Raw genomic sequence first — 15,649 nt, 5'->3', positions numbered from 1 at the left:
CTTTGCATATTATCCATCCCAGATTAAATAAGCAAATCATCTGCTACTGTTTAAAAGTAGTAAGTGTCTACTTCTAAAACTAGTTTTCTTATTTAGAGGCAAAGTCAGTTCATTTAAAATTTTTACTTGTCTCTCATTTGTTCACAAATAAAACTTTATGGGATGTTTTATATAAACTAAGTAATATTGAGTAACTATAAGCTTTTATTAAATTGTACTGGTAAAATGAGTCATTTTAATGCTCTTACTCTATATACAAACCAGTATTTTAAAAAGTATAGACATAGGGGTGCCTGGGTTGCTCAGTCATTAAGTGTCTGCCTTCGGCTCAGGTCATGGTCCCAGGGTCCTGGGATCGAGCCCTGCATCGGGTTCCCTGCTCCGTGGGAAGCCTGCTTCTTTCTCCCCCACTCCCTCTGCGTGTGTTCCCTCTCTCACTGTGTCTCTGTCAAATAAATAAAATCTTAAAAAAAAAAAAAAATCTTTACTCTTTCACTCCCCTTCTTTATAAAAAAAAATAAATAAAAATAAATAAATAAATAAATAAAAAGTATAGACATAGACAAATTCATGTGTGTCCAGATTCATTCTTCCATTATGTCCATAAGGCAACAAATGTTTATTAAAAACCTCCCAATGTGCAAAAAAAAGAAGAAGAAGAAGGTAGCGGGAGGGGAAGAATGAAGTGGGGGAAATCAGAGGGGTAGACGAACCATGAGAGACGATGGACTCTGAAAAACAAACAGGGTTCTAGAGGGGAGGGGGGTGGGAGGATGGGTTAGCCTGATGGTGGGTATTGAGGAGGGCACGTTCTGCATGGAGCACTGGGTGTTGTGCACAAACAATGAAGCATGGAACACTTCATCTAAAACTCATGATGTAATGTATGGGGATTAACATAAGAATAAAAATAATAATAATAATAATAAAATAAATAAATAAATAAATAAAAACCTCCCAATGTGCAAAGCAGATAGGTTTTTGAAAATCAAAGACAAGACAAACATGCACTCAAAGTTGGTAGAGGAGACAAACATGCAAAAAACCTAAATAATTACATCAAAATAAAATAAAAGTACAAGAAATGCAGTGTAGGAACTCAAAGGAAGAAATGATTAATCCCAGTTCAGGAATCTAGTAAAACATTATGGGGTTGCTCCAAAGGAGGTATCCAGGCAGGGCGCCTGGGTGGCTTAGTCGTTAGGCGTCTGCCTTCGGCTCAGGTCATGATCTCAGGGTCCTGGGATCGAGCCCCGCATCGGGCTCCCTGCTCGGCAGGAAACCTGCTTCTCCCTCTCCTGCTTCCCCTGCTTGTGTTCCCTCTCTGGCTGTGTCTCTCTCTGTCAAATAAATAAATAAAATCTTAAAAAAAAAAAAAAAAAGGAGGTATCCAGGCATACCAAACTTTATTTTGATTTGCTTTACTGTGGTTCACAGATAACTGTGCTTTTTTACACATTTAAGGTTGTGGCAACCCCATATCGAGCAAGTCAATCGGTGCTACGTTCTCAGCAGCATTTTCTCACTTTGTGTCCATGTCACATTTTGGTAATTCTCGTAATATTTCAAACATTTTCACTGTTAGTATATTATCAGTGATCTTCGATGTTACTACTGTACCATCCCAGTTGTTTCATGGCACCACATACCACACCCATACAAGACGGCAAACTCAACTGATCAATGTTGTGTGTTCTGGTAACTCTACTGGCCTACAGCTCCTCTGTCTCTCTCCCTCTCCTCAGGCCTCTCTATTCCCTGAGACTCAACAATACTGAAATTATTGTTCAAGTGAAGGGAAGAGTTGTGCATCTCTCACCTTATGTCAAAAGCTGGAAATGATTAAGCTTAGTCAGGAAGGCATGTCAAAAGCCGAGATAGGCCAAAAGCTAGGCCTCTCTGAAGCCAGTTAGCCAAGCTGTGAATGCAAAGAAAAAGTTCTTGAAGGAAATTAGAAGTGCTACTCCAGTGAACACACAAATGATAAGAAAGAATAAAAGCCACATTGCTGATATGGAGAAAGTTTGAGAGGTCTGGATAGAAAATCAAACCAGCTACATTTCCTTAAGCCAAAGCCTAATCCAGAAAAAAGCCCTAACTCTCCTCAGTTCTATGAAGGCTAAGAGAAATGATGAAGCTGAAGAAGAAAAGTTGGAGGTTAGCAGAGGTTGATTCATGAGGAAAGAAGCCATCTCCATAACATAAAAAGTGCAAGGTGAAGTAGCAAGTGCTGATGTAGAAGCTGCAGCAAGTTATCCAGAAGATCTGGCTAAGATCATCCACGAAGGTGGTTATACTAAACAACAGATTTTTGATGTAGATGGAACAGCCTTCTATTAGAAGATGCTACCCTGGGCTTTCATAGGTAGAGAGAAGTCATTGCCTGGCTTTAAAACTTCAAAGGACAGGCTGATTCTCTTGCTAGGTCTTAATGCAGCCGGTGACTTGAAGTTGAAGCCAATGTCCATGGACCATTCCCAAAATCCTAGGGCCCTTAAGAATTATGCTAAATCGACTCTGCCTGTGCTCTATTTAAGGAACAACAAAGCCTGGATGACTGTACGTATTCACAACATGGTTTACTGAATATTTCAAGCCCACTGTTGAGACCTACTGCTCAGAAAAAAGATTTCTTTCAAAATACTACTGCTCATTGACAGTGCACCAGGTCATGCAAGAGCTCCGATGGAGATGTACAATGAGATTAACGTGGTTTTCATGCCCACTAACACCACACCCATTCATCAGAGAGTGATCTTGACTTTCAAGAATTATTATTTAAGGAATACATTTCATAAGGCAATAGCTGCCATAGACAGTGATGGATCTGGGCAAAGGAAATTGAAAACCTTCTTGAAAGGATTCACCATTCTAGATACCATTAAGAACATTTGTGATTCATGAAAAGAGATTAAAATATTAACATGAACAGGAGTTTGGAAGAAGTTGATTCCAACTCTCACGGATGACTTTGAGGGGTTCAAGACTTTGGTGTGGAAATAACTGCAGATGTGGTGGAAACGGTAACTAGAATTAGAAGTGGAGCCTGAAGATATGACTGAATTGCAGTAATCTCATGATAAAAGTTGAATGGATGAGGAGTTGCTTGTCATGGATGAGCAAAGAAAGTGGCTTCTTGAGATGGCATCTACTCCTAGTGAAGATACGGTGAAGATTGTTAAAATGACAACAAAGGATTTAGAATATTACATAAATTTGGTTAATAAAGTAGTGGCAGGGTTTGAGAAGATTGCCTCCAATTTTTAAAGTTCTACTGTGGATAAAATGCTATCAAACAGCAGCACATGCTACAGAGAAATTGTTGATGAAGGAAGAGTTACTCGATGCGGCCAAATTCACTGTTGTCTTATTTTAAGAAATTGCTAGAGCTACCCCAGTCTTCAGCAACCACCACCCTGATCAGTCAGCAGCCATCAACATCAAGCAAGACCCTCCACCAGCAGAGATGATGACTTCCTAAAAGCTCAGATGATCTTAGCATTTTTTTTAGAAATAAAGAATTTTTAACTAAGATGTGTACATTTTGTTAGACATGATGCTATTGCATACTTAATAGACCGCGGTATAGTATAAACATAACTTTTATATGCTCTGAGAAACCAAAAAGTCTATTTGACTCATTTTAATGCAATATTCCTATCACTGCAGGATCTGGATCTGAACCTACAATACCTCTGAGGTGTACCTTCAAACCAAGGATAGGCATGGGTCCAGGGGAGGGGAGGCTTTTCAGTCTGAAGGGAAGGACCGAAAATGGTGAGAGACAAGAGTATACACAAGAGATCTAGAGATTGGCAAGTACTCCACTTTGGCTAAAGTCCATGTCTGAGATGTGACTGGCAGCGGATGGGTATCTGTCCAGGATGAGGGAAGACCCTCAACACCATGTTAAAGCTGCTCGGATTCTCTTTTGTGAGAAAAGGAGAAAGACTGAAAGCTTCTGCAAAAGGAAAATCACACAATTCAACCTTTATTTAGGAAGGTAACTCCACAACATGTGAAGAATAGACCAAAAATGTGAACGATGGAGTCACAAAGAATAGTTCAGAGAATATTTTAATATTCTGGGGGAAAATACAACTTCCTGAACAGAAGTTTGGCAGCAGGAATGGAAAAGGAAGTGACCAACACTTTGGAGGGCCAAGCCAAATAGAAAGTGTCAGTGACTGATCAGACACTGTTAAGTAGGTTAAAGGTTACAATAACAGAAAACTAATAGGATACAAGTCACTTGGTATTAGTTTACTTTATTTCAAAAGTCAAATATAGCATGCTTTCCCACAAAACCCAGATTTGCCTTAAGAAACTCTCCAGGTGCTACTTCAGGCAGCCAGCACTTAGTAACAACTAATCAGTAAACAAAAAATTGAACCCATTTGCCATCTCCACTAGAAGCTCTATATTTGCTAAGATATAAATGGTGGGAGGGGGGAAGTAACATATTATGAAAGTGAATTGGAAGAAAGGCATGGATATTTTTAATATCAAACATTATTCATTTTCAAGAAAAAGAAAGCCAGCTATAGATCTCTATTGAGCGGAAAAACTAGAACAGCAATAGTAGAGCTTGACATCCCTGTGGGAGAATATTAAGTGAAATGAGGACTTTGAAGTAGGAAGTGGCTGGCATTAGAAATAGTCTACCTTAATATCCCTTTGAAAACTCAAACACTAGAATTAGGGTCTAAGTTTTCAAATGGACACTGACAATCATAAGATTTTCTTAATCTAAGCATGTTTACATTGTATTTCAAGGTCCTACTTCTAGTGTCATTGAATTAACAAGCTCTGAGTGACATCCCAGGTCAGTTAGACCAGGGACTCAACCTTTCATAGGAAGTGATGTCCAGAAGACCTGGTAGAACTGTCAAAGGTCACAGAGCCAGGGTCACAAAAAGAATGAAAGCGCACATTCCACAAGGAAGAAAGAAGTCACATAAATGGCATTCAAGTGACAAAATGACCTAAGTAAAGCAAAGAAATTACAACCATTTAACTTAAATTGTGAGACCAATCTTGAGGTGAAAATCAATCTTTTCACCAGTATACTTCAAACTTCTCTCCAAAAATAATTCTAAATTCACTAATTTAAATTACCAATTAAGAGAAACATTCACTATCAGCTTAATATTGATTAGGCCTCCTTTTCCCAATGCCTACAAAGAGGCTTTAGATAAAACCTCTAACATAAAAATCAATTGCAATCAACTTTCTAGTATTTCTGCTTCCACAATTAATTTGAAAGTTGAGATATCCAGATAAGTCAGACAATGAGCCATGTCCAAAACTCACTCACTCACTGTCTCTCTCTCTCTTTCTCTCTCTCTCTCTTATTCTTTGCTTTATAGCTGGGAAACATGAAAACCTATTGAAGACATTAAAGAAGAATGACTGAGCTTTCCACAAATAATGTGATATTCCCGTTACAGGAGTACATTTAGATAAAAAAAGATTTGTAAGAATGCCCACAGCATTATACATATTGAAAGGACAGAATAATAAGGATCTGTGGGCACTGAGAAACAAATTTCTCAAAATGATTCTAAAACCACTATTATACTAACTAAGGCTGAGAAATGTTTTGGTTTCAACCAGGTATGACAATTATAATCATATCTGGTTGACTGCACTCTCTGACATTTGAGATTATTCCTAATAAAATTAATGTGTCACTTGCGATACGTATATATAGATATATGTATGAAGAGACAGAGAGCAGCTAATTAGCAAAGTAGAAAATATTGACTTTTACAAAGTCACATCACAATTCAGTTAGTCAGAATACTGTGCTGACATTTTCAATATCTAAATAATTATTCTGTTTATATGGAATTCTGAAGAACATATTTGCCATGAGAGGGGACCCTGGAATTTATTATTGAAAAGCTAGCAAGTTAAGTGGTGACTTCCTCGTTATTAAGAAAGCAGAGGACTGACATGACAGAGCTTGCAGTCAGTTCTCAACTCCTGTGGTAAGTATGAATGTCACATAGTCGATTCAATTAATTTCCCTCTACTTTTCATTTGCCTGGTCCATCACCTTTGTCCAGCATTTAGCTTTCATCTCAGCCTGCCTGCTGATTTCTAGTTAAATAGTCTGCTCATTACTTAATTTCCCACAGCTTCATTACTTTAATTTCCCTCAGCAGCAGAAAAGAGGTAAGAATCAATACTTGGAAATTAAACATCAAATGGTTAAGGTTTATGCCACTAATCTGAACTGTTCTACCCACAGCTCTCACCAACGGGGGACAGAAAAGGCACTGAAGAATTCTGTATCCCCTTTGTGATGGTATAGATATCGTCTGTTGTAATTGTTTCTCTCAGCTCTGTTATTTCTCTTCAGTCACCAACACATCAATACCGATAGAAAAGAATCCCACCGTTAAAGCCTGAAATATGTAACTTATGGAAGAATGCCAGAATATGTCTGGTGGACAGAAGTATATACCTAAGAATTAGACATATATGGATTGGGAACTCAACCTTGCCACCCCCTAAGTGTGTGACTTAAGCCAAATTACTTAAACTCTCTCTGAACCTCAATCTTCTCACCTAAAAATAGGACATAAATCACCTGTTTCACAGAATTGTTATGAGGACTGAGTAAATTAACAGATGTTAAGTGTTTTCCACATTGTCTCACGTAGATTTAGATTTCGACTTTAAATAAAATATATAGCAAATGGCAAGAGCCTTCCTGTTTCTTGACTTCATTAGTACAGCTTATAATTGAATAGTTCTACCAATAAACAGAAGTACTTACTTCCCAGGGACTATCACTGATATTTTGTTTCTTCAGAATTTCACAAAGTTAACTGATAATTCCCTCAATGTTTGGAGTATTATTCTTTGTAGAATAAACTTGACAAAATGTCTCATAACTTGAACAAGAATACCCAAGAGCTAGTGTCCCTGGCTGAAGAGGCATTAACATTGATGGTTGTCATAAGTTTGGAAACATTAAGGTATTGCGCGTCAGGCTGTGAACAACGGCCCTTGGGGCAAGGCACCCTTTAAATACATCTCACTTTATTGTTGATGATAAAAGCTTCATCCTCTTTCAGCCTGTGTTGTCATCTACTCAGATATGTTTTATCACATGTCCAACACGAAAGAACTGTCTAAATGTCAGTCCATTGATTTTATTGGTAGGACATAAGAATGTGGCAGAATGCGCTTTCATTCTAAAACTTTGTTGTTAAACACGACTTTCTATCTGTCAAATCCCATTGGGTCCACATGTCTAACTGTGTGTTTTGGTGTGGGGGGAGCCATGGAGTAGAATCCGAGAAATGTCCTATGCATTTCCAAATCCACACTCTTCTGACCACTTTTAGGTATTATGAGCTGGGCTATCATTATCACCTTGAACATGAAGTTTTATGTCACCTTGCATTTCATGTTTCTATGACTCCCCTAATTGATTATAAATCTGTCCAAAATACAGGTACCTGTCTTCTATGTTGCTTTATTCCATCTAGTAATATATTCATAAGAAAATGAGATAAGACTAACAGCTATTAACTGCTTTTCTTGTGACAGGCACAATCCTGGGCGCTTTATAGACTTTATTTCATTTACCTCTCCAATAATCCTATAAATTTGGTTTTTAAGGCATTTCTGTATTACTGATTAGGAAATGAAATTCCAAAAGTTGAAATAAGTTACCCGAAATAACATTCCAAAAAGGGATAAAAATGGGATTTAAAGACATCTGTCTGACTCCTAATTCCATTTTCTTGCTGCTATACTCTGCTGCCCCAAATTCTCATTAATCTTTCAATGCAACTTTCTCATGGGAATGAAAGTATTTAGAAAGGTGCAGCCAGTAGTTTAGGACTTGAGTCTGCTTATTTAAAGAGGAGGGGGGGGGCGGGAAACAACCAAAATAAGCTATTAAAATCCCCTTGAGAAGATAGCTTATTAATAACTTCAGCTCTAGAAAACTATCCCTGGGAAAAAAATAATCAGAGCTGTTGTCAAGTGTTCGTGAATAAGAATGCTCATTAGCATTATGCTGAATAGTAACTTTCTGAAATAAATTTTGGAAAACAAGAGCTAAGTTAAATAAATATAGTATGCCCATAAAATAGACTACGTCACAGACATGGAGGGTTATTTTTCTCAAAACCTAATGACAGTGACATATACATGCTATAAAACAAACTGAATGGTACGGAAGATAAATTGTATAGAATATAGTGTGATCCCTTTATATAATGTGTGTGAGCATACGCACACACGCGAACACATGAGGGAAAGAGAGGGACTATAAAGGTGACGTTATAAATAAGAGAGAAATGAACTAAATGTTCATGGTTTGATGGAACAGTGGGTGATTTTTATTTTGTATGCATATCCATCTATAATTTTGAGTGCTTAACTAATATGAAAAGCAGTATTTTCACTCATATGGATGTATTAACTTACTAAACCCTCAAAACAAATAAAAGACATAGGGCCTATTATTCTCCCCACTTTACAGATGAGGAAATTGAGGAACAGAGAGATGAAGTAACTTTCCAAGGCTTCACAGCTAGTAGAGGTAGAACTGGTCTAGTTCTACACCCGTGCTCTTCAAGACCAAGTAAAACTGGCTCAAATAAGCAAGTGTTTTTAGTTCTAAAACAGGCTAACAACTGAATAAAACCCCTTTCAGAAGGACTGTTTTTCTTCCCTGCCTTGAGTAAACATAAACAGGGAATGCAGGCTTCTGTCTGTTATGCCACAGAAAGTACCTAAAAGAGGACAGCCGTTTACACCCTCTCTCTCGTAGCCTCGCTTTGTGAATTGCTTCTGACTCACATTCTCCACATCCCAGGGCTGTTTTATAACAACCCAGGCCCCAAATGCTACAAAAAAAAAAAAAAAGAAAGAAAGAAAGAAACACCACAGGGCAGACCAAAATACTGGTGGAAACACCACCATGAGGAAGGCTTTTGCAACTCCCCCACGTAGAGACTTTAAGATCACTGTCCAGAAAAGCCCTCGTACAAATATTCCTGAAACTCTGGGGCTGAGCCAAACCCACAAGGCTGAGAAAAGCACCGTGGGGTCACTACACTTTTGAACCACGAGTCCTCAGGAACTACAGAGCCAGAAGAATACGATGTTAAGGCCGTGCCACACTTGGCCCTCAGTGTACCTGTTATTAACATGGTAACAAGCATTCTGGCTTCCCCTAGCTTAGAGTAACATTATTAATTTTTCAGTTAACAACATCATTTGAAACCTATTTACACACTAAGTCCAAACTTCTTGTCTTTTTAAAGAAGGGTAGAGTATGTCTAAGAGCTAAACCAACGGGGACTGGAGTGGAAACCCCCATTGCTGTGTTTGAACTCCTTCCTTCTTTCACCATAGATAATCGGAACAGCAAACGCATCTGCTTCAAACTGGGCCAATCCCCGCTGGACCAAGCAGATTCTCTCTCTTGCAATACCCATTTACTTTCCCAGGTGGTCTGGAACTGGAACTGTAACATGTAAACTTGCAAAGTATAGGCATGCCACCAGTGGATGGAGGAACAGAAAAAAAAAAAAAAAAAAAAGTCTTCAAAGTAAGAGAGAATAAGGAAGACGTGGAAAGAAACACGTGAAAAGGAGAAGAAAGGAAAAGGCACACAGAGCTTCAGTTATCTGCCTGTTTCATTCCCAGGACATTTGTGAGCTGTCGCAACCTTTCACCGATTATGAAACCACAAGCCTCACTTAACTCCAAGCAGAGAAGCAAGACCACAACACCTTGACATTGCCATTTCTAAAAGCGGCAGTCCAAGAGCAGCAAACTTTTTCCTTTGTATAATCTTTTACAAAAGGCCTATAAAAAAGGCGATGTGTATATAAGCAACATATGTTTACCAATGAGCTCTCCAGGAAAATGCTGAATGCAGAGATGTGTGTGTGTGCGTGTGTGTATTTACATAATGTTATAAATTTTACTGACATAAAGTATGTGTAGCTGAGCACACAAGTTCTAGATAATAAAAGTGTATTTCCATAGGGCCAACTGATTCCCACAGAATGTCTTAAGTGCAGACAACAACAAAACAAGCCCTGATTTGCATTATTTCCCACTTTCCATGGTGTAAATATTCCCACTACGGCCAACTTCAACCTATCAATGTGATGTCCCTGAACAGGGATGGAAAAGATGAGCAGCAGCATGTGACACATAAAACTGTCAGCTCGCCGATTAAAAAGATAGAGCACAGGTGACAGTAAAGAGTATAGATAACAGTAAAATGCAGTAAAATCACTAAGAAGTGGTAACTTTTGAGAGTGTCTTAACTTTGTTTTAAAATATAATGTATTTAATTTTAGGTTTATATGATTTAATGTTTAATAATTGCTTTATTTAACAACTGGTGCACAGATTCCTGTCTCAGTCCCATTCGGGTCAGATCCAGCACACATCCCTGGAAAGTATCTTCCAGTATCTGAGAAGGATAGGTATTGCTAATCCAGATCGAGTGACTACAGCCAGTCCTTTCCTCATCAAACAGGTAAACATTTTAATGTGTATTATCAGCACATGATAAACCTGTGAAAAGTCCAGATTCCTGGGCCCCAGTCCCAGAGATTTTGAGAGCAGATCTGGCATGGGGACCCAGAAGTCTGTATTTTAATAGGCAAGCAACCCTCTCTGTGCCAGACGATTTATTCAGAGGATGTCAGCATCCAACATTTGTTGACTACATATTCTATGCCAGGCTCAGAAACCATGGGCATGAAAGGAACAAAACTTGTCTTCAAGGTGAATACAGAAACCAAGAGTTATAATGGAACTCTAATACTGGTACCTACCACTTTGGGAGAGGAATCCTGAGAGAAATGGTGTTTGACCTGAGTCTTGAAGAAGGAGCACCAGCTAATCAAAACAACAAGGGGATAGGGAGGAAGGGGTGTCCAGAGCAGAGAGACGGGCAGGTGCATAGCCACACAGGCAAAGAGGACTCAGTCCACTAGGATACCAGCACATGCTTTGGGGACAGTACCACTGATAAGTTCTGCAGCCACATTTATCTCTCATCAGCTTTAGCACAGAGTAAGCACATATTAGTTAGACTATGTTCAGTCACGTGTTCATGTGAGGAGTGGTGGTAGATTAGGCAGAAGAGTCATGCCCAGGTCGGGTGGGACTTTACAGAACGCCTAGCACAAAGTAGGTGCTCCCATTTTGTATTCTTCCTTCAATGTGTTTAAAATTGGTCTCATCGCCATTATAAGATTACTGCTGCGAAAGAAGTTACCTGTGGTGGCTAACTTACAAAGTCTAGAAACACAGAAGGCTCTCACGGCTTTTTTAATGGATAAGCTACCTTCTCAGTTGGAGAAAATGACCGAGACTGTGGGTTAGAAATAGTTCACCAAACCAAAGTTCCAAGGAAATGGGTGATTACTACGTATTATTTTTCCCATTGGTTTTACCTTGTTCTAATTCATCCGTTTTCAGAATCCAATGGGAATGCCATAAATGTTATTTTATGTTTCTAAGGTTGTATCATTTCAGCTTTTGGCATTTTAATTAGGTAACCCAATTAACTTTAAAAATCTATGAAGTAACATAACGAAGAAAAATGAATGCCAGAGCTACACAATGGGTTAAAGGGAAGTCGAAGAGTAGGAGCTTCTCTACCTAAACAACTAGAAGAGTGGACTTGTCACCCTAACACACCAAGTCTGTGGCCACCTCCATGTCATACTGTCCCTTCTCTAATGCAAACCATGCCCATCCATCTCACCTCCCCTCAAGCCCCATCTCCTCCTTGTAGAATATTCCAAGCAATCCACTGCACAGTGATCTCGTCCCTCTCCGTGCATGATCCTCATCTTCGGATGTAGTCCTACGTGATTATGTATTATGGAATACCCATCTCCCAACCAGACTTTACATTTTCAGAGAACTTCTCTTGCATGTGTCATGGAGCAGGGCATAATGCTAAACATATAAAAGACACTAAACACTTGGTGAGTGAATAGACTAAATGATCTCCATGAATTATAATATTGAAGCTTCAAGCTTCAATTGTTGATTTTCTCACCTCCCCCAAAATGAAGATAAAAACATCATAAAGATTTTTAAAGGTCTCAGACTGGGGACAAAGAAAGGAGGTTATCAAAAGGGATTCCATTCCTGAGTTGTTTTTTAAGTGTCACCAAAGCTGCAGAAGCATCTATTGTCTCTAACATAGAAAGGCAAAGGAAATTCCTTGCTCTGCTTGCCCATAGTTAAGACTGAGGGGCCTACAATTGAGCCTTGTTGCTAAGTGAAATGCCCCCAAAACATCCTAGAATATAAGCTCTTTATACTCATCAAAGAAGAAAGAGAACAGGTATCCCCAAGCTGCCTCTATCCCTGTCTTCTTTAACAATTTACTGAAGTACAAAAGGGAAGGACTATTTACAGAATTCCAAACTGAAGCATATATAATACATTTATTCAGTAAATACTATTTCCAATATCATAATAGCTAACATATTTTAACACTTTCTTTTGTGTCCTACAGTGTGTAGGCATTTTTCTGACATCATCTTATCAAACTCTGATACCATTCTATATGAGATAAATACCGTAATTTTCCTCATTTTAGAGATGAGGAAGCTCAGCTTAAGTAACAACTCCAAGGTAACAACGTAAGTCACAGAGCCAGAATCTGTAACCGGGTCTCTTATGCCAAAGCCCAAAGGACACCATCTATGTTTACAAGATTCAATTCCCAACAATGTAAGTACTCTAAATACTTGGGTTCTATTTCAGGATTGTTTTTTCATTTGAAAACTTAAAAATTATTATTATTTTTTTAAAGATTTTATTTATTTGACAGAGAGAGAGAGAGCACAAGTACGCAGAGTGGCAGGCAGAAGGAGCGGGAGAAGCAGGCTCTCCACTAAGCAAGGAGCCAGACGTGAGGCTCGATCCCAGGACCCCAGGATCATGACCTGAGCCGAAGGCAGCCGCTTAACCGACTGAGCCACCCAGGCACCCCTGAAAACTTAAAAATTAAAAAAACAAGACACCAAATCAATGATATGAAGAAAAGGCTAGAACAAGGGGATGTCCAGGGCCTGCGGTACCAAGTTTAAACAAACTGGCTTAAAGCCAATTAACTAGAAGATTCCCTACGCGCGTGCGTGCGCGCGCACACACACACACACACACACACACGAGTGGTTAACTGTGGATCCCATGGGCAGACAGACCCGTGAAGGTATCATTTCCCTATCAGTCCTAAAGAGTTTTGGGAAATTTGGATTTAATTTATAACATTTTAATATTCATTCCAGGCACAGGCCACATGCCATGCAGGCTTTGTAGGATGTTCAGCAGAGGAGAAGAACTCTAGAAAATGCTTTTATTGAAGGACTTTTGGCCTTGCATTATGTGTGTATACTAATAACCTCCCTTGAGCAAAGGCAGCTTCAGAGAAAAGAAAAGGGCCTAGAAATTAATGTCTGAAAAGAGTTTTCCATATAGCTTCACCTGTTCCCTTAAAGCAAAGAACACAATAAGGCAAAAGCCAAGCTTAGCTCTCATTAACAGCATTGTTTCCACAGTCTGAGGTCAGCCTTAAGAGGAAGCTAGCAATCACGGGGTATAGTTTCAGGGATAGCTGAAAGCTATTCCCTATCCCCTAATTAACACTTCTACTGGTTGTTGGTGCTTGAATTTCCACAAAAAAAGAAAATCCATTTCTTTGGCTTTAGACCCAGTCTTGTGAAAATGCAAAACCGAATACTCCTGGGGTGACAGAATTGTAAGTTTCAGGGTTTATTTACATCCAAGATTCTCCAGGTTTGTTAGATTCCTTCAAGGCAAATTTTGCTAAGGAAAGGAATGCGAGGGGGTGGCAATTTAGGGCATTGAAAACAACCTTGGGGCCAAAGTGGTCAGGAGAGAAGAGAGTTTTCCACTGAGAGATCCTAGTATGCAAACAAGGGAGTGGGCTCCAGAGTCGATACGATGCAAATTCTCCCTCTCCTGTTGCCATTATCAATTTAGTATAGTCCGCCCCATCTCCTTCTCAAAATCTTATGCGATACAGCAATTATGCGGCTTTATTTACAGGAAAACTGACCCAAACAACGTCAGGCAAAGGATTTGAAATTTACAGTCCTTGGGCAGCTGTTACAAGCACTCAAACTGCGTCTATTTGCAGGCAGAAAGTCGTGACTTCCCAGATTTTAGGTAAGGCACACATTTGTCTGCAAAGAGAGCTGGAGCCGAAATCTCTACCTATCAGGCATAAGGCAAGAAGCCCGGGGAGGGGTGGGGGGAAGCAAGCTGGATGGCTCCAGGAAGTGGGTGGGGAGGAAGCTGCGAGGTTTGGAGCCAACTGTAGCAATAGCAGGTTTGCACACGCCTAGCGAAGGGAGTCCCGGGCCACTGCGTGCATTGGTCACAAGCGCTTTTGGCAATGCTGTCCCCTTTGATTCCCGTCATCACCCAACTACACAGCTCGGGTTTGGGGCGTAAAAAGGGCTTGCAAAGTGGGCGGCGGCCGGGGTTCCCGCCGCTGAGTCACAGCCCAGCCAACTTTTACTGCATTTCCCAGAAAGAAAATTAAAAGTCTCAAGTTCCGTAGCCCACCACTCGCTTCCAGTTCGCGCTCTCCGCTCTGTGTCACTGGAGCTGGGGGGGGGGGGGGTGACTCAGACCCACAACTGGGGTGTTTCCCACTCGTCTCGCAACTTCTCACCCCAGCAAAGCCTCGGGGTACCCCGAGCGCTTGGCAAGCGCTACCCACCAGGCAGATGGGAGAGCAGGAGGAGGGAGGGGAAGGGCTGCGTCCTCACCTGCAGGACACGGACACCTCCACCCGCGTGGCCGGGATGGCCGCGCTCAGCTGGTTCAAGTCCCCGATGCCCGCAGTGCTGGTGTAGCGGCTGTCCATCTTGGGTGGAGGCGCCGCGGACTTGTCCGGCGCCCACATCCAGAGCTCGGGCAGACTAAGGTCTCAGAGCCCAGCTCTCGACAGCCGGGGATGGGGGTTGAGGGTGGAGGCAGAGGAAGGAGGGCGGAGGCAGCTCGCGGGAAGGGTGGGGGAGAGAGAGGGGGAGGCGGACCCGAGCAAAGCCGCGAGGGAACCGCGAGCCAGTCCTGGCCCAGGCCGAGGCCGCCGGGGAAGTGGCGCACGGGGCTCCCGGCTTCCCTGCCCCCTCCTTGCAGGCAGCAGCCCCAGCAGGGGATAACTTCGTGATCCTTGCCAGGTTCTGGGTGCCAGGCTCTGAGGAGGTAGGGGGCACGAGACCCAGACCCCAACCGTCTAGGAGAGCAAGCCCTGGCCGGCTGGGCGCGCGGCTGGGGTTTTGTCTCCGCCTCTACACACCCACTCCCGCCTCCTGGGCCGCGACTCCCTCCTCCTGTCAATCAGGTGTGGACGGGAATGTCACGCAGTTCGCTTGCCTGGGCTGGAAGCTGGAGGTGTGGGCGCCTGGAGGTGTGGGCGCCTTTGCCTGTTCCTGACTCCCCGCCATCGTAGGTCCGTCCCTCCTCACCCCGCGCCGGTCCTCACCGAAGCCCATGGAGGTCCCTCCCACCTTGCCTTCGGGCAGGTGAGCCGGGTCCCCGTTTCTGGACTGCCCACTCTCGGCCATCTGAAGGTTGGGGACAATGGGACATGAGG

At 41.4% G+C, this 15,649-nt stretch overlaps 1 protein-coding gene across 4 annotated transcripts in view; it reads right to left on the bottom strand.

Moving 5' to 3' along the window:
* The window catches only part of CPNE8 (copine 8), a 226,900-nt gene extending 211,703 nt beyond the window's left edge, over positions 1-15,197 (bottom strand). Inside the window, exon 1 of one of the 4 annotated variants that reach the window (XM_064591402.1) lies at positions 14,820-15,197. In XM_064591402.1, the coding sequence (XP_064447472.1) occupies positions 14,820-14,956 (137 nt within the window). In that variant the 5' untranslated portion in view covers positions 14,957-15,197. The remainder of the gene's footprint in view (positions 1-14,819) is intronic. The other 3 variants (XM_064591404.1, XM_064591401.1, XM_064591400.1) reach the window with 3 other exon arrangements.
* Positions 15,198-15,649: the final 452 nt, after the last annotated feature.

Source organism: Mirounga angustirostris, unplaced genomic scaffold (assembly GCF_029215605.1).
Source record: "Mirounga angustirostris isolate CCGP_5_RB_7025 unplaced genomic scaffold, mMirAng1.0.hap1 SCAF_5, whole genome shotgun sequence".
Taxonomy (NCBI): domain Eukaryota; kingdom Metazoa; phylum Chordata; class Mammalia; order Carnivora; family Phocidae; genus Mirounga; species Mirounga angustirostris.
Note: the sequence above shows the minus strand (reverse complement) of the source record. Positions and strands in the feature narration are given on the sequence as shown.